This window comes from Capricornis sumatraensis, chromosome 4 (genome assembly GCF_032405125.1).
Source record: "Capricornis sumatraensis isolate serow.1 chromosome 4, serow.2, whole genome shotgun sequence".
NCBI classification, from domain to species: domain Eukaryota; kingdom Metazoa; phylum Chordata; class Mammalia; order Artiodactyla; family Bovidae; genus Capricornis; species Capricornis sumatraensis.
In genome coordinates, this window is record NC_091072.1 from 132,031,331 (window position 1) to 132,058,980 (window position 27,650).

The 27,650-nt window shown below is 38.2% G+C and overlaps 1 protein-coding gene across 1 annotated transcript; it reads left to right on the top strand.

The window, feature by feature from the left end:
• The first annotated feature begins 217 nt into the window (after nucleotides 1–217).
• Nucleotides 218–26,623, top strand: LOC138078738 (sulfotransferase 6B1-like). Its single transcript, XM_068971501.1, has 6 exons — nucleotides 218–362; nucleotides 2,065–2,249; nucleotides 8,269–8,395; nucleotides 18,781–18,875; nucleotides 19,028–19,214; nucleotides 26,505–26,623. The coding sequence occupies exons 1-6, from the start codon at nucleotides 218–220 to the stop codon at nucleotides 26,621–26,623; spliced, it is 858 nt and encodes a 285-aa protein (XP_068827602.1).
• The last annotated feature ends 1,027 nt before the right edge of the window (nucleotides 26,624–27,650 follow it).

Consider the following 27,650-nt stretch of genomic DNA (forward strand, 5'->3'; position numbering starts at 1 on the left):
AGATAATATCATTTTCACAGTAGACTTTGGCTCAGTTATCATTTAAAAATTACTCTTGTCAAGAATTGCAAAAGGTATATATATGATCCTCTAATTAGGATGTCAGCTCAGTGATTACATTGCCAGTGAGCTGGGATTAAAATCAAGGACCATACTTGCTCCGTGCCTTGTGTAAAGTTAGTGTTTAGTAAATACTTTTCAATTGATTTGACGAAGGATGTCATCCAAGAGCCAGTCAAGTGTTCTTCATAAATTCAAGGGAGTCATCTTTTCTACCATGTCTTCAGAAGAACTTCTAAATTCCCTGGATTCTTTTGAGGCAAGAGAGGATGATGTGTTTCTGGTTTCCTATCCAAAATCTGGTAAAGGTTATTTCAATGTATCTTTAAAATGTAGATATACAAGAATGATAATACATGTAATAAGTTTTATTAAACATTTACTTTTCAGAATTTTTCCACTGGAAATTAAAGTACCTTAAATGCTTATTTTCATGAAAAAATTTGATTAGAAAGTCAAAAAATGTGCTTTGAGAAAATTCGATTGTAGAAATTAGAGCTTTAGCACACTTTTGTTTTGACTTTATTCACAAAGACATACAGATATTAATATATAATAAGCATAATATCTGTAACATTATAAAGTTCTCTTCATACTTTAAGCCAGGCATAGTGATAAATAAATAGTTTTTGTTCAATTTGTACTTAATGATTGATCTGTAAATAAATAATTGTTTTCTTATGGGCTGATAAGAACAAGTGGCTAATTTATACCATATACAAACAACTATACATAAGGCTTCCACTAGACATATTTTTTAAATATGTATTTGGCTGTCCTGGATCTTAGTTGCTGCATGGGGGATATTTTTAGTTGTAGCATGAGGGATCTAGTTCCCAGATGCTAGATCTAGTTGTAGCATGAGGGAGCTGGATCTCCAGATGGAATTTGGGCCACTTACATGGGGGGCCTGGAGTCTTAACCACTGGACCACCAGGGAAGTCCCGGGACTTATTGTTGCCTATAAATTGGCATTTTCCATTAGCTGCCAGGAGGTTCCCTTCAGCAGCACAAAACTGTGTATTCTCTCTTCTTATCAGAATAAATCAGTATATTTAATTAAAACAATGCAAATATCATTACTATATAGTTATATTTATATGATTATTATACATATTTAAGACTATTAATATCATAATCTAAAGTAGTCTTAAATTTAAAACATAATATTAGAGCACTGTTTAAATATTTATTCAACTATAAGTTTGTTCATCTTGTATCTAAGTGGAATTATGAGATAAATGGAAACTAAGCCTCGTTTAAACCAATTTGGAACATTGCTTTCAAATTAGCAAAACATCCTCCCCACCCAAACTTTTACTTCTCTGCTCCAGTTCTCTGTAGTCTACACCACTGGAGTATATCCTCCTTTGCTTTCGGTAAGATAAAGTGGTATCTCTTCCAGACTTCCTGGTAGTAAATTTGCATCTCCTTGATGTTTGGATATAGCATTCCTTCATTGTTCAAATGCTTTGTTTGCACAACTGCTCTGTGTTTGCATGCAGACAAAACAAGATTCCATGTCTGTATTCAGCAGGGAGCTAGGGAGATAGACATGAATACAACTTTATTTTGATGTGTGCTGCTTCCGAGAGACAGAGAGGGTGAGCAATCAGAAGAGGGAACTGGGGACTCAGAAGGCAGTTTTTAGAAGAGCAAGATGCATGAGCTTGCAGCACCAGCAGGAATCATGAATGAAAAGATCTGTGTCTTTGTGAATTGGAGATGCTAGTAGTGAGGGGTAATGTGGATTTCAGGGGTATTTCAGGCTGAGGAAACAGCATATACAGTTTTCATTACTCTTCACGATCTTTAAAATGTGATTCTTCCTGCAAAGGGAACTAACATCTCAAATGTTCCAACAGGTTTATCTGTGTGTCGAGGTGATAACTATTTATAATAAAACTAATGTAGTCATTGCTTTTATAACCTCTTGTCCATTTTCTATATTCATTTTGAGTATCATTTGATTAAAAATGCATTTCATTTTATTTTCTTATGGAGGCACTCACTGGATTGCAAAAATCATTGAGAACATTCCCAATGCTAGAATTACCCTAACACCTCCTATTGAATTGGGAGACACTTCTAAATTCGAGGAACTAAAAACGTACTGTGAGACGAGAGTTATTCCAACGCATTTGAGCTACAGCATGCTACCAATGAATATTAAACAGAAACAATGCAAGGTAAGTTCAATGCTTAAGGACAGAGGCTCAGGGGTACACAAAACTGAACTTGGATTCTTGCTGTGTTGCTTTCAAGCTGTGTGACCTTTGAAAACTGCTGATGTTCTCTGAGTTTTGGTGTCCTCATTTAACAGAAGGATAACAGTATTCATGTCACGAAGTGTGATGAACATTAAACAAGAAAATGAGTATATAGGTATTACCACAGTATTTGGCTCATAAAAATCTGAGTATGACATTAGTATGTCAACTGTAATTATGCTAGATGATGTCTTATTCTATTCTGAATCTAGTTTGAGTCATTTTCTTTAAATATTGATGTCCAGAGAAAGAAAAACTGCCTTAAAATATTATTTTAATTGTTTTATCTCTCATTTTTGCAAAACATTATATGGGAAAGAATAAAAAGTAAAATGTAGTATATAACTCTGAAGAATAGTTATTTCAAGCCATTTTTAAAGTCCTCACATTATTATTTTAAAAGTTACTTCTAATTTTAAAAGTTTTCTTTCTATTTTCATGCATTTCTTATTAAAATTTGTTTTCATAGAGAATACAGGATCAGAAAAAAAGAGGATAAAGTTTGTAAAGCAAAGGCAAGACACACGTGTCCACTGTAAACAATTTCCCAGTAATGATGCCTTTTAAACAATGTCAGTCATATTCTTAAAAATAAATAAATAAATAAACCTACCAAATGTCCATACATCAAAGCAGATCTTCCAATGATGATAACTCTATGACCATAATGTCTCCATGTATACTATCAACTCTCCGGTTCAAATAAAACTAACATAGGAGAGGTAGATGTCATGGAGTTTGTGTTTATCCCAAGCAAAGCTATCAGAAAAGGTGAAAGCATACTAAGCTGATTACAGCTTGACTCAATTGAGTATTTTCATTTCAAATAGACTATCTAAGAGAGAGAGATTTGGATAGAAAAGGAGTCTGGTACACTTAACAACCTTTCAGTTCAGTTAAGTTCAGTCGCACAGTCATGTCTCTCTCTTTGCAACCCCATGAATTGCAGCACGCCAGGCCTCCCTGTACATCACCATCTCCCGGAGTTCACTCAGACTCACGTCCATCGAGTCAGTGATGCCATCCAGCCATCTTATCCTCTGTCATCCTCTCCTCCTCCTGCCCCCAATCCCTCCCAGCATCAGAGTCTTTTCCAATGAGTCAACTCTTCGCACGAGGTAGCCAAAGTATTGGAGTTTCAGCTTCAGCATCAGTCCTTCCAATGTACACCCAGGACTGATCTCCTTTAGAATGGACTGGTTGGATCTCCTTGCAGTCCAAGGGACTCTCAAGAGTCTTCTCCAACAACACAGTTCAAAAGCATCAATTCTTCACCGCTCAGCTTTCTTTACAGTCCAGCTCTCACATCCATACATGACCCCTGGAAAAACCATAGCCTTGACTAAACAGACTTTGTTGGCAAAGTAATATCTCTGCTTTTCAATATATTGTCTGGGTTGGTCATAACTTTCCTTCCAAGGAGTAAGCGTCTTTTAATTTCATGGCTGCAATCATCATCTGCAGTGATTTTAGAGCCCCCAAAAATAAAGTCTGATACTGTTTCCACTGTTTCCCCATGTATTTCCCATGAACTGATGGGACCAGATTCCATGATCTTAGTTTTCTGAATGTTGAGCTTTAAGCCAACTTTTTCACTCTCCTCTTTCACTTTCATCAAGAGGCTTTTTAGTTCCTCCTCACTTTCTGCCATAAGGGTGGTGTCATCTGCATATCTGAGGTTCTTGATATTTCTCCCAGCAATCTTGATTCCAGCTTGTGCTTCTTTCAGCCCAGCATTTCTCATGATGTACTCTGCACAGAAGTTAAATAAGCAGGGTGGCAATATACAGCCTTGACATACTCCTTTTCCTCTTTGGAACCAGTCTGTTGTTCCATGTCCAGTTCTAACTGTGGCTTCCTGATCTGCATACAGGTTTCTCCAGAGGCAGGTCAGGTGGTCTGGTATTCCCATCTCTCAGAATTTTCCACAGTTTATTATGATCCACACAGTCAAAGGCTTTGGCATAGTCAATAAAGCAGAAATAGATGTTTTTCTGGACTCTCTTGCTTTTTTGATGATCCAGCAGATGTTGACAATTTGATCTCTGGTTCCTCTGCCTTTTCTAAAACCAGCTTGAACATCTGGAAGTTCATGGTTCTCGTATTGCTGAAGCCTGGCTTGGAGAATTTTGAGCATCACTTGATAGTGTGTGAGATGAGTGCAATTGTGTGGTAGTTGGAGCATTCTTTGGCATTGCCTTTCTTTAGGATGGGAATGAAAACTGACCTTTTCCAGTCCTGTGGCCACTGCTGAGTTTTCCAAATTGGTGGGCATATTGAATGCAACACTTTCACAGTATCATCTTTCAGGATTTGAAATAGCTCAACTGGAATTCCATCACCTCCACTAGCTTTGTTCATAGTGATGCTTTCTAAGGCCCACTTGACTTCACATTCCAGGATGTCTGGCTCTAGATTAGTGATCACACCATCGTGATTATCCAGGTTGTGAAGATCTTTTTTGTATAGTTCTTCTGTGTATTCTTGCCACCTCTTCTTAATATCGTCTGCTTCTGTTAGGTCCCTACCATTTCTGTCCTTTATCAAGCCCATCTTTGCATGAAATGTTCCCTTGGTATCTCTAATTTTCTTGAAGAGATCTCTAGTCTTTCCCATTCTATTGTTTTCCTCTATTTCTTTGCATTGATAGCTGAGGAAGGCTTTCTTATCTCTCCTTGCTATTCTTTGGAACTCTGCATTCAGATGCTTATATCTTTCCTTTTCTCCTTTGCTTTTCACTTCTCTTCTTTTCACAGCTATTTGTAAGGCCTCCTCAGACAGCTATTTTGCTTTTTTGCATTTCTTTTTCATGCAATAACACTGATAACAAATGCCACCAGAGATTAAGTTGTGCTTTATAAAAGTTACAACAGTGACAAGAATATCTATTTTTCCTCTTATGAGCAAAGAAGCCAAAACTCAGAAAAGGGGTGTGTGTGTGTGTGTGTGTGTGTGTGTGTGTGTGTGTGCATGCTCAGTTGCTTAAGATGTGTCTGACTGTTTGCACCCCATGGACAGTGGCCTGCCAAGCTCCTCTGTCCATGGGATTCTCCAGGCAAGAATACTGGAGTGGGGTGCCATGTCCTTCTCCAGGATTATAGCTGGGTTTTTTAAAACCACCACAGTAACACTACAGCCTGAAGGTATGATCCTTTCTTTGCCACCCTTTAATGGGGACTGAGACTGTCTGGTTGTCCCTGGAATGTCAAGGCAATGACCTGTCTTCTGTTGCTGATGGCTGAGCCCCAAGAGCTTGGAGGATGGGCAAGCCTTAACCACCCGTGTAGTGCTGGACAGATAGTAAGTTCCTCCTCCCACTGTTCTCTATCAGCGCTCAACCCTCCTTGGCCTCCTATATTTTCTTCCTAACATTTGCCTCTCCTTTTGAATGTTTCCAAACATTCTTACATGAGATTTATATTTTCAGCCCATTTCACGCCGTGTATGTGCTCAGTTGTATCTGACTCTTTGCGACCCCATGGACTGTCGCCCACCAGGGCTTATCTGTCCATGGAATTCTCCGGGCAAGAATACTGGAGTGGGTTGCCATTTCCTTCTCCACAGATCTTGTCAGACCAGGGATTGAACCTGCATCTCTTGTGTCTCCTGCATTGGCAGGCAAGTTTTTTACCACTGTGTCACATGATATTTAGTTAATATTAAATTTTTAAAATAAAATTTTAAGGAAATTTAGCTTTTTAAATATTCAGTTAATATTTATTTTTTTCTCCAGAGTACTATTCTACCTTCTGTTCATATTTCTTAACCTCCCCCTAATAATTTTTATAATTTCTTAGGAGACATTCATAATGTGTGTGTGTGTGTGTAATTGACATATAACAGTATGTTAGTTTCAGATGTATGACATAGTGATTTTGTATTTGTATACGCACCGCACTATTTAACATTCTTCATTGCACATGAACACCTTCTCTTAACCTTTTTTGGTAAAATATGTGTTAATGGGCTGCACTGTCCCTCCCACTAGATCATACTGACATGTAACTTTAAGGAAGAGTTCTTCAAAGTCCCTAAAAAATTATTCTCTTTATCAAAAAATAAAGTCTTCAACTGGATGTCTAAGGCTTACAATTCTGCCATTTATTCCTTCTTGCTAAAGCGGTGGATTTTTAAACTGTGGTGTCTGGGCCTTGAGGTCCTGTGAATCTGCCCAGGAAGCCTATGCAATTAGAGGAAGCCCGAGTTGTGGTGTTCTTCCATGATTATCTCTTGGGACAAAGAGAAGATAACTGTGGGGGTAAAGGTGGCTCTCCATTCCTGCGTGTCGTGGTCTTTGTGTATCTTTCAAGTAAAGAGGAGCAGGTGCTGTTAATGAGGGTCACAATACCTGGACTATGAACACAGTAGGGAAAGATAGTTATGTATAAAAAATGACTCAGTAAACACTTCCTTATCTAAGTCAAATATGTCCTCCCTGATATTCAATTAAAGAGCAACTTAGAATATCTGGTACTCATGCAATGGTGACCTTGACTGGGGACAGTCCTATTACCGCCAGGCTTCTCACATTTGCTTCCAGAGGTTTTTATATGCTCCTATGGCTCTGCCGTCCCTGGGATTCACCAGGCAAGAACACTGGAGCGTAGTTTTCTGTATTTCATTATTGTAACCCTCATAACACTGCACTGTCAAAAGTGGATTTAATTATCCATTTCCTTCACTTGCCTGGGTCAGGAAAATCCCCTAGAGGAGGAAATGGCAACCCACTCCCAGTATTCTTGCCTGGAATATTCTGTGGACAGAAGAGCCTGGCGGGCTACAGTCCATGGGGTCGCAAAGAGTCAGACATGACCGAGCGTGTGCACCACACACACACACACACACACACACATCACTTGAGTGCAAGTTTTGAGAGGGCAGGAATCATTTCTGTCTTGCTCATTATTCTATTTCTCGGCTCTGGAACATTTTTGCACACTAGCTGACATACAATAGTAAAAGCTGCTCAGTCGTGTCCGACTCTTTGTGACCCCATGGACGATACAGTCTATGGAATTCTCCAGGCCAGAATACTGGAGTTGGTAGCCGTTCCCTTCTCCAGAGGATCTTCCCAACCCAGGAATTGAACCCAGGTCTCCCGCATTATAGGCAGATCCTTCACCAGCTGAGCCAGACATACAATAGGTATTAAATAAATATTTATTGAATCAAATTAAATTGCAGTTGCAGTATTTGTATAAATTGGCAAGGTATCTCAGACTCCTTACTCTTTAGCTGATTAAATTGTAGAAAAAGGAATTCCAGAACATTATTCTTTCTATAAATATGGATAATTTGTAAGAAATTTTTTGTACGTAAATCATGTTTTATCATATATCGACATTAAAATATTAATCTTGTCCTTCACCTGAGGAGGACTTTCTCAAGTCTACCCCTGAAAAGATAGGACCAAATTTTAGCACATAAATTCAAAAAGTCTGGTCAGTGGGCCAGCAGTGTCAACATCTCCTGGGAGCTTGCTACAAATGCACAATGCCAGGCCTCATCCTGGAACTTCTGAGTGAGAATCTGCATTTTAACAAGATCCCCTGATGATTTTTATGCACCTGCAGTTTTGAGACACTCTGGTATCTAAGTCTGTATTTAATAATCAGCTGAAGCTACCAAAAAGTGTGACTTGCACAGGTAAGTGTGGCTGCTACTTTTTCTTAAGAAATGTTTTGTCTTGGGGCTGCTGCTGCTGCTAAGTCGCTGCAGTCGTGTCCGACTCTGTGCAACCCCATAGACGGCAGCCCACCAGGCTCTGCCATCCCTGGGATTCTCCAGGCAAGAACACTGGAGTGGGTTGCCATTTCCTTCTCCAATGCATGAAAGTGAAAAGTGAAAGTGTCGCTCAGTCATGTCAACTCTTCGTGTGTCTTGGGGCCTGTCTTGGGGCTACTTCCATACAAAAATAAATTGATTTTTTTTTTAACAGATTATCTACATCATTAGGAATCCAAAAGATATAGCTGTTTCATTCTTCCACTACTACAGGGATAACCCTAATCTCCCTAGCATTGAAACCTGGCATGAATTTTTTGAGCTGTTCCTAAAAGGAGATGGTAAGTATAACAGTGATTTTTATTCATAATATACAGAGAATATCTTCACTCAAGATGAAAACACTTTCAGAAATATATTTGAATAGATTATTCTTTTGCTTCTTCTATGCAAATTCTTTCTCACTTTGTTTCTTCATAGTTTTTCTTATCACCAAGGGGTAGAACATATTAGCAATAACTTGTTAGCTGGTTTTCATGTCTGCAGAAACAGAAATTAATTCTGATCAAGCATTATTTTCATATACCCTCATTCTGTTCCCTGAAGTAATTATTCACTGATTGAAGTACAGTGATTTACAGCTGAAACCTAGACAGGTAGCTTGAAACATGCCTTATATATACCTGCATGGAAAATAAATCATGTCAAACAGTACATTCACACACTCCCAACCCCTCAGGTATAACACATGTGAAACAATTTGCCATCTTGACACTTGGAAGAAAGTAATTTATTCTGAAAACACCTCAGTGATGCATTACTTGTTGAGCTGCACAGCACATGTTGGGCCTGCCACCATGCATGACCCTTGGATTTATTCTTTTTTCCCTGACTCAATGGTGTCTGGAGCACTTAAAAAAACTCTTTTAAATTCCCAGGGCTTTGATTAAACAAAAATAATATAGTAAGAAGATAAAGAATCCAAAAGAGACACAATTTAGAAATGGTATATTCCCTGAGGATCTTCTCTCTCACTTGGCTTAATTACTAATTTCACTATTTTACTTGCGAATTGTCAAGCTTTTGCTTGTTAATTTAAGAGAGTCCACAGCAAGAGTAACCTTAACATGAGGACATGGGAAACTCACCAGAAACAAGGTTTAATATTTTGGTTTGTGATAATTGCTATGGAAGAACATATTATGCTCACACTGTTTCAACTCCTCTTTCTTTTTTGTTCCCTATCTATTAGCACATATTTGGTAGAATCATCAAATTTCAGAAATGACAGGTATAGTAAAGGTCATCTGGTCATGTTAAACACCCACCTGATGTTTGAAACACCTTTATAACACCCCCATTTACAACACCCCCCCCCCAAAACTGTAGAGGCTAAGTTTGAACTTCTTAACCTTGACAAGTTCATACCCCTTACTAATACCCCAAAGCAACACATTCAGTATTGGTATTGCTAAGATGTTTTAAAAAATCTTCCCATGTGATATAGATTGTGCACATACCATGTGATACAGACACTTGTTAGGTACTCTCCAAACACAATCTCATTTCATCCTCACTAGAAAACACGTAAACACTTTACAGGTGAGGAGAATGAAGACTTTGGTAGGCCAAATACCTTTCCCACAGATGCATAAATAATAAGGAGGAGAGCTGATACTTAAACGTCAAATCCAAAAATCTTTGCTCTGACCACTATGTCATAACTCATCTGGAAAAAAAAAAAAAAAACTACCCCTCTGATCATTAATTCATCTTTCACCTGATAGCTCTCTAAATATTTGAAGATTGTTAGCATGCCTCACTCTGCCTCAATTCCATTTTTGGAATAAGCAGAGTTTATTTATTTATTTATTTTTTAATGGTTTTTTTATTTATTTATTTTTACTTATTATTATTATTATTATGATTATTATTTTTAATCTTTAAATACGCAAATTATTTTTGAAAAAGAGATCTTGAGTCTGCATTTCTTTAAGAAAAGAAAAGCTATGTTCATCTCCAACTTTATAGACTGTGGTTCACCACCTCTGTCACCATTACATGAGGGCTCATTTGGCAACATCTCTATCATTTTGCAGTGGTTATATGTATGTGACTGTGTTTCAAGGGTGTTCTTCACTTTTTGAGGAGAGGGTTATTTCTCTTGCAAAATGACATGATGTAGTAGAAAAAACAAGCTATGGAGACAGTAGAACTGGGATCAAGTCCTGACTATTTTTATTCCATATGTAACTTTGCACAACTAGCTTAGCTGCTCTGAGGTTCAGACTCCTAACATAGAATAGGATTTTTAAAATTATCTATTCTGTAGAATTATTTAGAGGCTAAAGTTTGTTGTAGAAATCTATTCCCTCATTCTATTAGACATAGACATTTAAACACACAAAGACTCACATAGTTTCACATTAGGGTGGAAATGTTACAAGTAGATATTTACCTAGAAAGATTAGTTTATAGCTGAGGCATCAAAATACCCTGGACCCAACTCCAAACCATAAATATAAATACGCATGATATGAGCAGATAGGATAGTGGAGATATACATAACTACACATTTATCTAATCATTACATTTTCTCTTTCAGTTTATAAATACACTTTAGGTTTTCAAATTACATAATAACTATGCATTGTCTTCTGGCAATATCCCAACAGATTAATATCTCAATGCAATATTAGTATTTTACTTTTTTCCCCTACAGCCCCTTATCCAGTTTTATATTAGAACTTTATATTTCCTAGGCTATTTCATCTAGGCAAGTTTCATTTTCCACAGTTAACTGTCATCAGAGTGCTTTCTAGAAACTAGTAACCAAGAGCCTCATTATAACAGGATATAAGAGTGGGCTACAAGGTTTGCAGAAAATGTGGGAGGTTTGAAATAGCTGAGGTGAAGAATAAGAGAGTGTGTTAATGCAGAACAAATAGTTTTGCTGGGCAAACTTGGGGCCTTTAAGGTTGGAAGAATGAATTTGCAGTGCTATAAACAGAGTTGTGTAAATTTTCCAGCAGAACTCAGCAGCAAAGAGAGAGGAAAAGAAGAGGAATTGCTTCATTTAAACACTGGGTGTTTTTTGATGATTGAAATAAACAGTAAAGGGGCAAAAAAGTTGAAGGTATTGGCAAGTCAATTGTTGAGGGGATAAATAAAAGCAAGAAAATGAAGAGAAAAAAAAAAAAAAAAGGTCAGAGTAAAGGGGATTGTAAAAGCTACCCATTAAGGTTTTGCTCTAAAATCAGTATCTTCAGTAACTGTAGGAGAGATATTGGAAGGTTGATTTCTGACTGAGACAAGGATGGAAAGAGCAGTATATTGAAAAACATGAGTCCCAAAGGAGCTTGGATTCTTTAGGAGAGAGAAGTTCTAGAAGTTGGTAGGAAGCAGTGAAATTTATGACTCACTCTCCAGACCCTAAGACACTCGGATTGGTTGAGAAAGAACAATTTCTATTCAGGAGCATTTTAGAAGAGTGAGTAATTTTGGATAGCAGAAGGACCATCCTGGCATATTTTAAGGCCAGGAAGAGGTAGAATAATTCTGTATTACGTGAAGAATGTGCAGAAAAACATTTCCCATTAAGGAAGATTCCAAATGTGTTTTGGAAACTGTATTTTCTTTAAAGCCAGAGGTCTACGAATGACCTAGACAATGAGGATTCTGATTAAAATATAAACTAAAACTGTAATTTCCTATATTAGTAACAACGCCACAGGCAGCCAATTTCTTTAGATTCTTTTGGCTGGCTTACATCCTTTTGGAACAAGGTAGAGAATGAATTGATTAGTAAATAGTAGAATAGCTGGCTCTCAAATTATAATCAGGCTATTATGCAAAGTTGATTCTTAAATCTATGTGGGGCATGTTGGAATACGCTTCCTATAGAAAAACCATAATGGACAAGGTCAATTACACCTAATCACTGGGTGTGACGCTGGGTCTGTGTCCCTTCTCAGCTTCTTGGTAATAGAAGTATAGGCTCTCCTGACAGTACTGGGAGCTTTCATAGCCTCAGCAACTCTGTTGTTGTTGTTTAGGCACTAAGTCGTGTCTGACTCTGTGACCCCCTGGACTGAAGCTTGCCAGGCTCCTCTGTCCATGGCATTCCCCAGGCAAGCATACTGGAGTGGGTTGCCATTTCCTTCTCCATGGGATCTTACTGATCCAGGGATTGAATCCATGTCTCCTGCATTGGAGGCCAATTGTTTACCTCTGAACCACCTGGGAAGCCCTAGCAACTCTAGGAGGTGACATTAATCACCAGGGCTGGACTGTAGCTGCTGGGGAGAGGGGGTGAGACAGATTGAATCTGTAAGCATAGTTTAGGATTCCAGGGACTTCCTAAGTTTGAGAGAAAAATCAATCTTCCTCCTACATGTGTTCTGTGCCTAGGAAAAGGTTGGCCATTCTTAGCAGATAAACTATTATCACTGATATGGTAATTTGGGTAATTCTAAGACAAAGTATTATGTAAGAGAAAGTATTATGTAAGTCACTGAAATAGCAATGAGATTGCTAATAACTCAAGATTGTATCAGGGAAGCTCTTCTTAGCACCATTATTATTACACAGTCTTCAGGGTCCATGGAGTAGAAAATTGGGCTGATACTCTAATGATACCATTGTAGTCTTGGAAATTCTTGCTTTAAAAATAGATTATAGTTATTTTTTTTTGCCCTTTGCTTCCTCATGAGCTGAAGCTATGAAAAATTGCAGTTAGCTTAGAGTTTGTTGTACTTCAATTTAATCAAAGATTTAATGTTCTAAATGTATATCATAATGTCTGGAAGACACTAATAGCTTAATAAATGTTGACTAAATGAATTTGTGGTCAGCAAATCTTCAGGAAATTGCTAGTAATATAGCTCTTTTAGGATTGAAGCATTGTGCGTGCTTAGTCACTCAGTCATGTCTGACCCTCTGTGACCCCATGGACTATATAGCCCCACTAGGATCCTCTGTCCATGGGTTTTTTCAGGGAAGAATACTGGAATGGATTGCCATTTCCTCCTCCAGGGAATCTTCCCAACCCAGGGATCAAACCCGCATCTCCTGTGTATCCTGCATTGCAGGTGGATTCTTTACCCACTGAGCCACTGGGGAAGCCAAGACTGAGCCAGTATTAAATCTTTGGATGATAAGGAAATGTTGACAAAAATTAATCAATAGTCTATCTAAGAAAAAATGGAAAATTTTACTTAATTCAACCTGAGGATTAAAACCGAGGAGACAGACTTTCAGAAAGCTCTGAGGACTGTTCCACCTGCTCGAGGTCAAAGCACAGTTGTATAAGTTCTGAGACAGGGATCATATGTCAAATGATGTGTAATAGAAAGTTTACATGGTCCAGATCTAAATGTACAAAGTGAGTCTTGAATCATCATGACTCTTGAATCTTCGTACGAGATTAAGAAGGAACATTGTCTCCTAAGGATATCTGGTTAATACAGAGGCACAATACCCTCTAAATGGGAGAGAGAAAGCCCAAACAGGCAAACTTCGATGTTTAAAGTTTTCTTCTCGTACCATAAAATACGAGCTTTATTTCACCAATGTCCTGCTTTTGATCATTATTTTTTAATGGCTATTATCTGAACATGTATCTTTTTCTTTTCTTTGAACTTTTAAATTTTGTATTGCTAAATTTTGTAATATAGCCAATTAATGTTGTAATAGTTTGAAGTGAACAGTGAAAGGACTCAGCCATACATATACATGTATCCATTCTCCCCCAAACCCCCTCCCATCCAGGCTGCCACATAACATAGACCAGAGTTCCATGTATTATATAGTAGGTCCTTGCTGGTTATTCATTTTAAACATAGCAATATGTACATGACCATCTCAAGTTCCCTAACTATCCCTTCCCCCTGACAACCATAAGTTCATTCTCCAAGTCTGTGAGTCTTGACCATTAATTTTTTGATAGAAAACATTAGGTGATCAAATATTTAGTCCCTTGATGCCAGGGTAGTTGCTTACCTAGTCTGAGTCCACTGTGTCCCTTGATATCAAATCTTAATAGCCTGATTCTGTTTTTCCTTTTAGGAGGTTGTACTTGTAAGATAAATGGCAAAGGGAAATAGTCAATTCTCCATTGTCCATAGTACTTAATGCCAACTTTTTCCTTGCATGTGCATCCATGTGTATGTTCATTACTTTTTAAAGAGCTGTAGATATGAAAAACAGTTTCAAGTTGTTTAGATATTATTAACTTCGTAGGAGTTGATGACAACTTTATAAGTTATACAAACAGTAGTCAAAATTGCCAATAGGAGTAATTACTATGTCATTAGTAAAGACTAAAGCCAAAACCCTTCCTAGACCATACCATTTTCCTAGTATTTTCCTTAGATCAGGAAAAGGATCTTTTATAGGGGAAAATTGATTCTTTAGGTGTCATAAGACAAGATACATTAGAAGACTCATCAGGTATAAAAACCCAATATTCAGTATTATAGCACGTTTCTCCCTGAGAAGGAGTTGCAATATCCAGGACCATGCCATCCTGTAGGGCCACTTTTCTCATCGTGGAAACTTCCAAACTGAGCAAGCTAATGGCTTGATTGCTATCATTCAGAGCTTGCTGAGTAAATTTCATTAAAGCCTCTATATGATTAATGATATCTTCCCTTCCAAGTGAAGGAAAGAGAATCACAGTCAAATGGTCATACCATTGGAAAGCTGATCAATGGTTTAATGCCTGCATGCTTGCATTAAAGGCAGATTGACAGGGGCTGTTCCCAAGACTTCCTGTAGGTGACCTTGAGCCCAGGGGAAATCAATTTTGCATCTTCCTAACCAACCAAAGGAAGGCCAAGCCCAAAACTTGTTCCGTAAATCCACTGCTTTCCAACATTTAATCATCTAGTGTAAAGGAGTACTTACAACCAGGTTCAGAACAAGTGTCACTAATTGGCTGGGTAGTAGGGTCTCACTCAGTGATATTGGCTGTAGCATTAGCCTGCATAGTACTGGAGTCTCTTTCTCCTAAAGTAAAATTTGTAAGAGCCATCCAGCTAGAACCTTGGCGAAGAGAAAGCCACCAGGATAAACTAGGAGTATTGGACATAGGCAGTTGGCCACAAACCCAGCAACTGGATTGATTTTTTTTGAAACTTGCAAACAGTTGAGTCCAAGGAAGAAATATATTTGGTTCATAAGTAAAAGAATGAACAACTATCAAAGTAATTAGTATACCAACCTGGTGTGGCATCTTGGTTTAGCTGCCTACTTCAGATGTTGTCTTCTCATCCTGGTCTTTTAGTGATGGTCTTAGGCAGGTGTCAGAAATAGGATCTGCAGTTCTTTCAGGAGAGGAGGGCTGATTGGGTCCCTTCCATCATGACTATCAATGTTCCTTTACCTGACTTTTCCAGTATGCATAATGTCCCAGTTACAGGTCATGGGGCATCTGTTCTTCATCCTAAAATGGATTACTGTGATAGTAAGTTTCAGAAATAATCTTTATGGTAATATAGCAAGAAGGAGCCATCTGAGAAGTAAATCTTAGGTAGTAAATACAAAAAACCTTAGTGACAACAACAGTAGAAATTAATGGCCCATTAAACATGATATTTTTTCTCTCTACTAAAGTAATTACCTTCATTTCTACCAAACATAGCCAAATTAAGACTAAATTATTTACAAAATAAGTCTATTTTAATAAACTTGGCCTGATTATTTACATAAGTGTAATTGATCATACAAGTCCTTTTAAGGTGACTCTCCTAGAACTCTTTATAAAGAATCTCAAATTGAAGCTATTTTGGAATTGTGAATCCTTTGGGGACTTCTGCATACCCATTAAAATAGGTGCGATATTTTAGGATGGGAGCTCTCTGAGCTAAGCTGCTTCAGTCATGTCTGACTTTTTGCAAGCCCATTGTCTATAGACTGCCAGGCCCCTCTGTCCAGAGGATTATCCTAGACTATGGGATTATCCAGGCAAGAATACAGGGGTGGATTGTCATGCTCTCCTCCAGGGGATCTTCCATACTTAAAGTAAGTCTTTACAATTCAAAGGATAGGATAGGAGTTCTCTAAGTCTTTACAATTCTGAGGATCCAAGAAATTAGCCCTAACCCTACAAATATTTCCCCCTGCTAACTTAATTTTTAGAAAAGAGAAAGTAAACCTTGCAGGCAGGGATCCAGAAGACTGACTGACATGGTAAAAAACTGATGTTCTACAGGCTTTTCCTAATCGTGCCCACAAAACTCAGTTTTGGAATGACAAAAAGAGCCCCATCTTGATCATTTCAGGGCAGGTTTTCTTTTAATTCACAATTAAATAAACACTTGCAAGCATACATATACTCAGCTGGTATCCCCACAGGTGGCTGTCCATTTGGGAGCTATTTGGCCTTTGAGGCACAATTTCCTGTTATCAACTTGACACCCTAATTTATTTATGACATATGATCTGATTAATTTTCTGAGGACAGTGTGATGAATTGGATGCATGCTGCTTCTGAGTCTAGCTCTCCAAAGTGGGTCAGTTCAACTTTTACATGTGTCTCAGTTTTCTCCTCAGTAGTCTAAAATCACCGTCTACAAGATGACCCATCTTTTTGTCATGTGTCCCTGGAAGAGTAATATTTACTTAATGGTTGTAGTGGGGTTCCCTTGCTCTTTGGAGCTGAATAATTCTGTCTCTCATTTTACTAGCAAATGGTTTGTTTAAAACATACATCACCACCTTTTTTTTTTTTTTTTTCAATTTAAGTCAAATATAACAAAAACCCAGCCACCTACATTTTCCTGAGCTCCCTGCTCAAAGCCCCCTGTGGTCCCTTCCCCCAAAGTGCACTGGAATGCCTTAAGATTCCAAGTCTCAGTGAAGTAAAAAACAACTCCAATAACATTTTTAGGATTATCACTTAAAAGCAATGAGATCTGGATAGCAGGAGAATGCACCAGAACATCTGAACTGTACCAAGAAGCCAGAGGGGCTCAATGTGTCCACATTGATACCAAGTATAGGTTCAGGTAGGTTCCAGATACTTTCTGGTGTCCTGCCAGCTACACCATGCATATTGAGGAAATATTGATCAACAGTCAATCTAAGAAGTGGAAATTTTCATTCAAGCCAGCCTGAAGATTATCACTCATGAGACAGTTATTTCAGAAAGCTCTGATGACTATTTTGACCCTTAGAGGTCAAAGCACAGTTTTGAAACCAAGGATTATATGTCAAATTAGGTATTATTGACAGTTGACACGATCCAGATCTACAGATACAAAGTGAGTGGTGGGTTATGAGCCATCATAACCCCTTTAAGGGGGAAAATTATTTCCTAAGGAGTTGTGACCCTCTATATGTTTAAGAAGGAATGTACCACCTAAGGAGGCCAGGTGACTGGAGATGCACAATATATTCTAAAGGGAAGGGAGAAGAGCCAAGTGGACAGAGAAAGCATTTTATGTTAAAATTTTTGTCTTGTCATAAAAACTGAATTTTATCTCATCAGAGGCATGGAAATATGTATATGTAGTATTTTGTTTATTTATTTATTTTAAATATTCATTTGGTGGCACTAGTAGTAAAGAATCTTCTTGCCAATGCAGGAGACGCAAGAGATGTGGATTCTATCCCTGGGTCAGAAAGATCCCCTAGAGTAAGAAATGGCAATCCACTCCAGTATTCTTGCCCAAAATAGTCCATGGACAAGAGGAGCCTGGCCGGCTACAGTCCATGGGGTTACAAAGATTCAAACACGCCTGAGCACATAGTCACTTATTTTTAATGTTTATTAATTTATTTGGCTGCATCAGGTTTAGCTGAGGCACATGGAATCTTTGTGATGTCATCGTGCAGGATCTTACATTACCCGCCCCCCAAACTCTCTACTTGCAGAGTGTGAGTTCAGTAAGAGTGGAGCACAGGCTTCGTTGCTCTGAGGCATGTGGAATCTTAGTTCCCCAACCAGTGATCAAACCCCTGCCCCTTGCATTGCAAGGCGTATTCCTAACTGCTGAACCACCAGGGAAGTCCCATATGCAGTATTTTAAATGACTATATTTTATGCTTTAGATTGGCAAGCTAGTCAACTTTTCTGTGGTGAGAAGTTGCTCACTGTTTTCAATCATCACTTAGAGGTTATTTTGCATGATAATATTTTACTTTCAAGCCTTAAGAGATTTTTAAGGCTGTCAATTTAACAAAACAATAAAGAGAGCATATCAACTACAGAGAAATCCCTGAGACTGTGTTTTTCAGCCTTGAACTGTGAATAGAATTTTTTGAGGAAGTTTGTCTGGTTTTTGTATTAAGAATTTATCATTATGAAACTCATGTCACTTTACAGGAAGAAAAGGATAAATTCTCATTTTTTTCCCCCTATTTCTCCCAAGATCCAAAGTAAATATCAGAACACAATTCTTGGGAAAAAATGTATCTTTCTAGTTCTGCTGTCACTTCTGATGATAAAAGAATATTTACTGGAAATAAGAAAAAAAAAAACCCACAGCCTAATTAAAAGAAGTGACCACCCAGCTTCATTTCACAATAGTGTATTTATTAATAGTTAAAATGGTGAAACTGAGCTCTCTGAAGGAAAACTCTTTCAGTCCAGAGTCTAGTATGTGTGTAGCTTACACTGACTACTTCACTGAAGTGGGAAGAACCCAGGGATGCAAAGCTATAATGTTTAATGAAAGCTTTCTAACACATTTAATATTAACACAACAACTCACTTTTCTTCTAGTTGTATATGGATCCTGGTTTGATCACGTTTTAAGCTGGGAAGAACACAAAAATGCTAAGAACATTTTAATTATATCCTATGAAGAGATGAAGAAAGTAAGTCTTTTCTGCCATTTCAACAATGAAAGTTTAAGTAAAATTAAAACAGGAAATCAATCAATGAATCCCATTTTCAGATTTCAGAGAATGAATTTGATATTTTGATGAGTTACGCTTTGTGTATATTTATTTATTTGCTGTTTGCTCAGGATCCTTCTAAAAACATAAGGAAAATAGCTACTTTCTTTGGTTTAAACATGACTGACAGTGAGATTAATCAGATTGTTTGGAAAACATCATTCACTGAAATGAAAAATAATACAGCCAAAGAAAACTGTGATCCAAATCACACCATCTGCGCCCTCACTTCTAACAGGAACCTGGTATTTAGGAAAGGTAAGTCAGAGATGAGATGCTTTGCCTGGATTTATATTCGGAAGTAGTTACATTTTGCCATTTTTAATGTCTTGTTTGAGCTTTGTTCACTCCATACCTTGCACAGCAGATTGTGCATTGTTATCCCTTAGTGAAGGTTTATTAAGTGAAATTCTTGAGTTACATTCTTTCCAGATGTTGAAATTCCCAGGCCCAGTTAGGAACCAACTGAGAGACAGACACAGGTGTCAAACAGATGGAAATGATAAAGCAACTTGAAGAATGTGCTTCAGGTCTGCAGCCTAGTGTGACTGCTCATCATGGATCCTGAATTTTACAAACACGTTCACTTAGTCGTAGCCACTCCAAGGTAGCCGTGAGCCCTGCTGGCACAGGACACTCAGAGTGTGGTACAGAGAGGTACCTGACACATGTTTTCTCTGGGAGAGAAAAAAGAGCTGATGGATGTGACCAGGGCATTTTTCCAACCTCACCAATCAAACAACTTGCCCTGCAGAGAAGAGGTGGAGAGAAAAGCTGGGATCATTATCTGGGGATATTCCTCTGCCTGGAAGCACAGAGTGCACATGTGCTCAGTCGTGTCTGATTCGTGTCGACCCCATGGACTGTAGCCCACTAGGCTCCTTTGTCCATGGAATTTTCCAGTCAAGAATACTCAACTGGGTTGCCATTTTCTGCTCCAGGGGATCTTCTTGACCTAGGGGTCAAACCCTCATCTCTTGTGTCTCCTGCATTGGTAGGTAGATTCTTTACCACTGAACCACCAGGGAAGCCAGAAACACAGAGAGAAGGAAATAAACCTCCATGAATTGCTAACGTTTCACTTAGAAACAGTTTGGGTACATCTGGATATAGAAGTATTTTGAAATCCTTGTGTATTATACTCCAGATCTGGGGAGAAAATGTTTTCACATTTTTCATATTTTTCATAACTTACAAAAACAAAATTCTTTGCATCTATATACTCAGGTTTCTTACTAAAACACACACATTTATTTGTTCTTTGCCTCAACTGTGTATGTTGTTTAGTCACTAAAGTCATGTCTGACTCTTTACAACCCCATGAAATGTAGCCCACCAGGCTCCTCTGTCCATGATATTTCCCTGACAAGAATACTGCGTGGGTTGCCATTTCCTTCCCCAGAGGATCATCTTGATCCAGAGATTGAAACCGGGTCTCCTGAATTGCAGGCAAATTCTTTTACCACCAAACCTATCAGTTCAGTTCAGTTCAGTTCAGTCACTCGGTCGAGTCTGACTCTGCGACCCCATGAATTGCAGCACGCCAGGCCTCCCTGTCCATCACCAACTCCCGGAGTTCACTCAAACTCATGTCCATCGAGGTGGTGATGCCATCCAGCCATCTCATCCTCTGTCGTCCCCTTCTCCTCCCGCCCCCAATCCCTCCCAGCATCAGGGTCTTTTCCAATGAGTCAACTTTTCGCATGAGGTGGCCAAAGTATTGAAGTTTCAGCTTTAGCATCAGTCCTTCCAAAGAACACCCAGGACTGATCTCCTTTAGAATGGACTGGTTGGATCTCCTTGTAGTCCAAGGGACTCTCAAGAGTCTTCTCCAACACCACAGTTCAAAAGCATCAATTCTTCATCCATACATGACCACTGGAAAAACCATAGCCTTGACTAGACGGACCTTTGTTGGCAAAGTAATGTCTCTGCTTTTCAATATGCTATCTAGGTTTGTCGTAACTTTCCTTCCAAGGAGTAATTCCATCTTTTAATTTCATGGTTGCAATCACCATCTGCAGTGATTTTGGAGCCCCCCAAAATAAAGTCAGTTACTGTTTCCACTGTTTCTCCATCTATTTCCCATGAAGTGATGGGACCAGATGCCATGATCTTCATTTTCTGAATGTTGAGCTTTAGGCCAACTTTTTCACTCTCTTCTTTCACTTTCATCAAGAGGCTTTTTAGTTCCTCCTCACTTTCTGCCATAAGGGTGGTGTCATCTGCATATCTGAGGTGATTGATATTTCTCCCAGCAATCTTGATTCCAGCTTGTGCTCTTCCAGCCCAGCATTTCTCATGATGTACTCTGCATAGAAGTTAAATAAGCAGGGTGACAATATACACCCTTGACGTGTTGGAACCAGTCTGTTATTCCATATCCAGTTCTAATTGTTGCTTCCTGACCTGCATACAGATTTCTCAAGAGGCAGGTCAGGTGGTCTGGTATTCCCATCTCTTTCAGAATTTTCCACGGTTTATTGTGATCCACACAGTCAAAGGCTTTGGCATAGTTGATAAAGCAGAAATAGATGTTTTTCTGGAACTCCCTCGCTTTTTTGATGATCCAGCAGATGTTGGCAATTTGATCTCTGGTTCTTCTGCTTTTTCTAAAACCAGCTTGAACATCTGGAAGTTCACAGTTCTCGTATTGCTGAAGCCTGGCTTGGAGAATTTTGAACATTACTTTACTAGTGTGTGAGATGAGTGCAATTGTGTGGTTGTTGGAGCATTCTTTGGCATTGCCTTTCTTAGAGATTGAAATGAAAACTGACCTTTTCCAGTCCTGTGGCCACTGCTGAGTTTTCCAAATTTGCTGGCATATTGAGTGCAGCACTTTCACAGCATCACCTTTCAGGATTTGAAATAGCTCAACTGGAATGCCATCACCTCCACTAGCTTTGTTTGTAGTGATGCTTCCTAAGGCCCACTTGACTTCACATTCCAGGATGTTGGCCAACTCATGTGTTGATAGACCAGATATTGTTTTAACTTTACAGATTACTTTTGTTCTCTCGGGTGGTTCATTTAAAAATTTCCTTAGAGTTGCAAAAATGAGGACTAGGAGAAAGGAATATTTATTTACCAATATTTACTAATAAACTATTTTTGAATGTTTATCAAATGTTTATTAATAAAATGCTTCCTAAAAAATTTACCTAATATTTATTAATAAACTGTCAGGTTTATTAACTGAATAGATTTCAATGATTGGATAAAATACTGACCTGTCATTCAGTAGGTCATAATCTGGATAGTAATATAAGGTAATGGCAACTATATAGTAAAATATTAGCAAATGTGAATCTATATGGGTAAAGGAGAAAATGTTTGCCTAGCAAAATAGGTGAAGAGATCAGATCTGAAACTGAGAGCATATGCAAGATTTTACTAAGAAAATGCCAGGAGGAAATACATTCCATCAAGAGACAACAGCAAGAAGAAAATCTCAGAAGCACCATGGAATTAGATGGTATCTACTAGAAGGAGCAGGTAGTGCCATGTGCTAAAGTGGTGGTCGTTGTTCAGTTGCTCAGTGGAGTCCCACTCGTTGCAATCCCATGCACCCAGACACCCCTGTCCTTCATCCACTCCTGGAGTTTCCTCAAACTTATGTCCATTGAGTCAGTGATGACATCCAACCATCTCTTCCTCTGACATCCCCCCTCCTCCTGCCTCAATCTTTCCCAGCATCAGGGTCTTTTCCAATGAGTTGACTCTTCGCATCAGGTGGCAAAAGTAATGGAGCTTCAGCTTCAGCATCAGTCCTTCCAATGAAAGTTCAGGGTAGATTTCCTTTAAGATTGACTGGTTTGATCTCCTTGCACTCCACAGGACTCTAAAGTGATAGATGATACATAAAGCAGAATAAGAGAGAGAAATATTATGGCCAGAGAGTAAAATCTCTGATGGACACTGTGAGGTCTGTTTGCTGTTTTAAGAATGGACCTGACATAGTCAGACCTGTTTGCTATAATATTAAATAGAACCAGAGTAGAAAATTGATTAGAATAAAGTGAAAGCAGAAGCAGAAAGTGCAATTAAGAAGTTGTTGTAATAGTGCAGGTAAGAAACATTGAGGGTTACAATTTGGGTAGTGGCAGTGAGCCACTGATGGGTGCTGCTCGGCTGAGAAGTCAGTTTAGGAGCCATCACCAGACTGTGGAGTTAGGTAAAATTGTTCAGGGTAAGTGGGAGGAACTAGTGAAGAAAGGGTAGAAGGGGGAAATCCTAAGAACCCTGACATCAGCAGCCCAAGACAAGCCAAGAAAAGAGATCAGCCAGAATTAGTAGAAAGAAAAATCAGGGTCAAACATGACCATTTGTTCACCATTTGTGAATTCTGAGAATGCAGTTTCTATGGAATTCTGAGAAATAAGTTTCCAGCAGTGGAGATGAAAACCACATTGAGGTGGAGGTTAAAGAGATAAGAGATTAAATAAGAGAAGCAGAAGCGAAAGACCACTCTTAAGCAGAAGAATGGAGGACAGTATTGGAAAGATATCGAAGCAGGGTAGGGAGAAGGGTTAGAAGGAGAGAGGAAGAGATGATAAAGGGAAGACAGAACATAGAAAGGCATGCATGAAGAGAAGAGTAGAGAGAAACAGGAAGGCACTCGGAGGGTCCATGGTAAAGAGAATGCTGAAAGATGAGGACGTTCTGATCCTTAGTCCAGCACTTCTGTTGACGTCTTTTATCTTTGCCCTTTGAGATCTGATTAGCAATACTCAGTATTCACATGGCTTCTCCTGCAAGCTTGAGAAATTTTACTCCAATGAGTTAATCTCTGACTTGCCAACTAGTGACCCTAGAAAATATCACCAGGTGAAACCATATCAACATAACTATAACTAGCAGCAGTAATTCTAACACCTTTAAATTCTCCCTAAAAGTGGTTTCTTTATTTCATATCTAAACAAACAAACAAACAAACCACAGGTAACAGTGGAAACAGCCGCTCTGAAACTAGTCCCCCTGAGGGCCAATTAGGAAATTAGAATTATATGAGGAATTATACACAAGGATGGGTCAATAGAGACCACTCACTTCATTTCTTGAATGGCTGGATGGAGAGGGAGTGAGCGGGGAATCCATCCTTTGAAAATAATCATTTCAACCAAATGACTAAAATTATTGATTCAGACTCCGTGGTGAACAGAGCCATTCCTTACTTTTCAGAGGGGAATTTGTGTCTGCAGTTGTCTTTGAAGTCAGAAATGGAGCTGATATTCTAGAAAATTACTATGGTGGCCACAGTGATCAGGTGATAAGGAAGGGTACAGAGTAGTTCCCATAAGTGTCAGAAGTCCGAAGGCCCATACAAACTAAAACTTAGGGGCAATATTACGGGAGAACAGAAATATATATGGACAGGATGCATGTTGCAATATTGCTTATAATAATGAAAATCCTGGCTGCACTTTAATGGCACTTAATATATTTAATCAGAAATTTAAATCTATTAAGTTACATTCATATTTATGATGGAGTCACCAAAACAAGAAATGCTAAATGAAGAATAGCCAGTGTTACTGAGCACTTATTCTATGCCAGGAACATTATTTGAATTATCTAAAACTTTGCAACAGACTTTTAGAATGCTGCTCATGTGATTTTATTGAGACACCAGGTATCTGAATAACTTATCCAATATCATACCACTAGTAGTTGGCAGAGTCAAGATTAGAATCCAAATGGTATTATTCTACTCAGGATAACCTTCATTGTAGGTATACAAACAGTAATATTGGAAGATAGTCAAAGTATAATGAGAAAAGTAGGTTATAATTGTATGATTTTAAACGCAGTTTATATGCTTATATATGTTTGCAAAGAAAAGCATCTAGAAGAATGCATGCTAACCAATTTATCAGCCATGTGAACTAGGTGTATTTTCTTGATTTTTATCTTCTTTTGCTTATAGATATGTATTTTCTGAAACCTATATATTATTCTTTAAATATTTTGTATTTAAAAAAGTAAAAGAAAGAGTAAAAGAATAAATCAGAAACCAAGCACACAGAAGTCAGGTCAAATGTAAAAAGAAAGATGATAATGTTACAGGTGAATTAATATAAGAAGCCAGAAAGGAGAGCCAAGAAGGATGAAAGAATATTGAGTAAATTGATAGTATTAACAGTGCTTTTCTAAGAGCCAGGCACGTTAATCTCATGAAGTTGACCTTGTGCCCCAACTGATGATGTGTTTCAGAAGCAATACCATTTCCTGACTCTGGGATCTTCTATCTCTGATACGACTCTCTTTCCTTTTTCTTCTCCCCCAAACAGAAGAGTTCCACTTTACTTCTTAAACTCAATCTTCTGAGCCAGGAATCAACAACACCAAAAATTTCTTAGGTTGTTACCTGTTTCTTTGCTGTAGGTGACATTGTCTGACATTCAGTCAAGCCATGGGTTTTGAACACCCACCATGTGGTCAGCACCTGACTCAGTACTACAGGATTACACATGAACAATGCATTACTGTCCCTAACTTGACAGAGTGGATACGCTAGTTGGAGAGAAAAGATTATAGAGAATAATCTAAGACAGTCTGTGTACATGCATGCTAAGTTACTTCAGTTGTGTTTGACTCTGCGCAGCCCTATGGACTGTAGCCTGCCAGGCTCCTCCATCCATGGGATTCTCCAGGCAAGAATACTGGAGTGGGTTGCATGTCCTCCTCCAGGGGATCTTCCCAACCCAGGGATCAAACCCATGTCTCTTATCTCACCTGCACTGGTGGGCAGGTTCTTTACCAATAGCACCACCTGGGAAGCCCAAGACAGTCTGCAATGAAGGAATAAAGAGATGTATTTTGAGCTCCAGTGCACCTAGACTAGACCCCAGGGATGAAGCCTGGGGCCAAAGTTACAAAGGACCATGATCCCCCAGGTCAAGGATTGACGTTTGGTGTAGTGTGTGTGATGGAGGTGAGAAGGGCAGTCTTATGGGGTTGATGCAGTGGCCAAGGCTTTGAGGGTGACTCCAACAATCAGGAGAGGCCAAAAGACCATGTGACGTGTATGTCTTATTTCGATTTCAGGACACCTTATATTGAAAGTAAGGGTGTCATACAAGTAACTTGGTATTTGTGTTTTTAACTCTCTGTAACCAATTTTGTAAGAGAAAATTTCCTAAAATGAGACCAGTGAACCACCCCTATGGTATGTTATCAGCCCCATTACGACTGCAGAGGTGAAGAGGTAGGAAAATAAATGAAGTATCATTGCATCCACTTTGTCTGCTTTCTGTTTGTATTAAATTTAGGTGAGATCCTTCTTTGCCTGCTATATTAAAACCTAGGGTATTTATATATTTTTATTTTCCTTTCCAAGAAATAGCTTTTCAAGCTATACAAATTAATATGCAATTACTGAAGAAATTAGAAATAACAGACAAGCAAGTGAAGAAAAGAATAGTTCCCTACCATCTTAGCAGCAAGAGATAAAATTACTCACATTTTCATATGAATCTGACAGCTTCCTTTTGTACATACTATACATTTAAATTGGTTCTCGTCTGATTTATTTCTGATTTTTTTCAGGGGCAGTGGGTGATTGGATAAACTACTTCACTTCAAAGCAGAAGAGAGTATTTGATGAACTATTCACAGAGAAAATGAAGCATAGTGAACTAGCAAAACACTTTGGAGATTACTCTTAATATAAATGGGAAATGAAGCCAATTTCCATTTTATGCAAGGCAATGCTTGGGGAATACATAAATATTTTTCACCAGTGTGGAAAGCAGATATTTCTTGCAGTGAAAAACAGACACCTTATGAAAGTGTCATGTGTGAGAGACAATTATCAGCCTATTTGGGGACAGATAATTACTAATAAAAGGAAGTATACAATTTTTGCATGGCTGAATTATATGTCTGCTTTCAGGATGTTCATAAGACAAGGAGATTACTTTTATTTAGAGTTAAAATATTACTGTGGGTGTTCTATAAGCTGCATTAATGTAGAGCAAAAGAGGTATGGGGTTAACCAAAATAATGAATGTCTGAGAAGAAATTATTTTCTGCCTATTTAGACCATCATGACCTCTAGACAAACATTTTTTATTTCAATATTCCCCAGTGTCTGTGTAAAAATGTTCTCCAGTGTCATACAATGACAAGCATCATTTTATTAAGGAGAGAACTCCTAATAGATTATATTAAATGATAGTCTGGTATATGAGTGAGGATGAAGAATGAAAAATATTCTTTAGCTTTAAATTCATACTGGCTTGACATTCCAGTATTTTCTTTATCTTTAATAAAGTCAAATTATAAAATGTCTTACTTTTCAGTTTTGAAAGGTATGTTTCCTTGAATTATTTATTATTTTTTACAGTATTTTGAATATGTAGGCTTTCTCCCAGAAGCATTTCTAGCATTAATACAATCTCCATAATTTTCTCCTGTAATGAATATTATTCTGTAGCTTTAGCCTAGAGAACATTTTAATGAAATTTCAATGAACTTATTTTAGAATTATTACCTAAATGACAAAAGACAAGTTTTGAATATCTATGGTATATTGTTAACACCTTGGCCACATTATCTAATTCAAGGCTAAATGGAAAATCAAAACTGTGTACTGTATATGACTCTGAGCTATAAATGCAAAACCATGGATTGAGTTAGTTAATTCAGCCAAACACTTTGATTCTGTATCTCAATGTATTGTTAATCATTTTT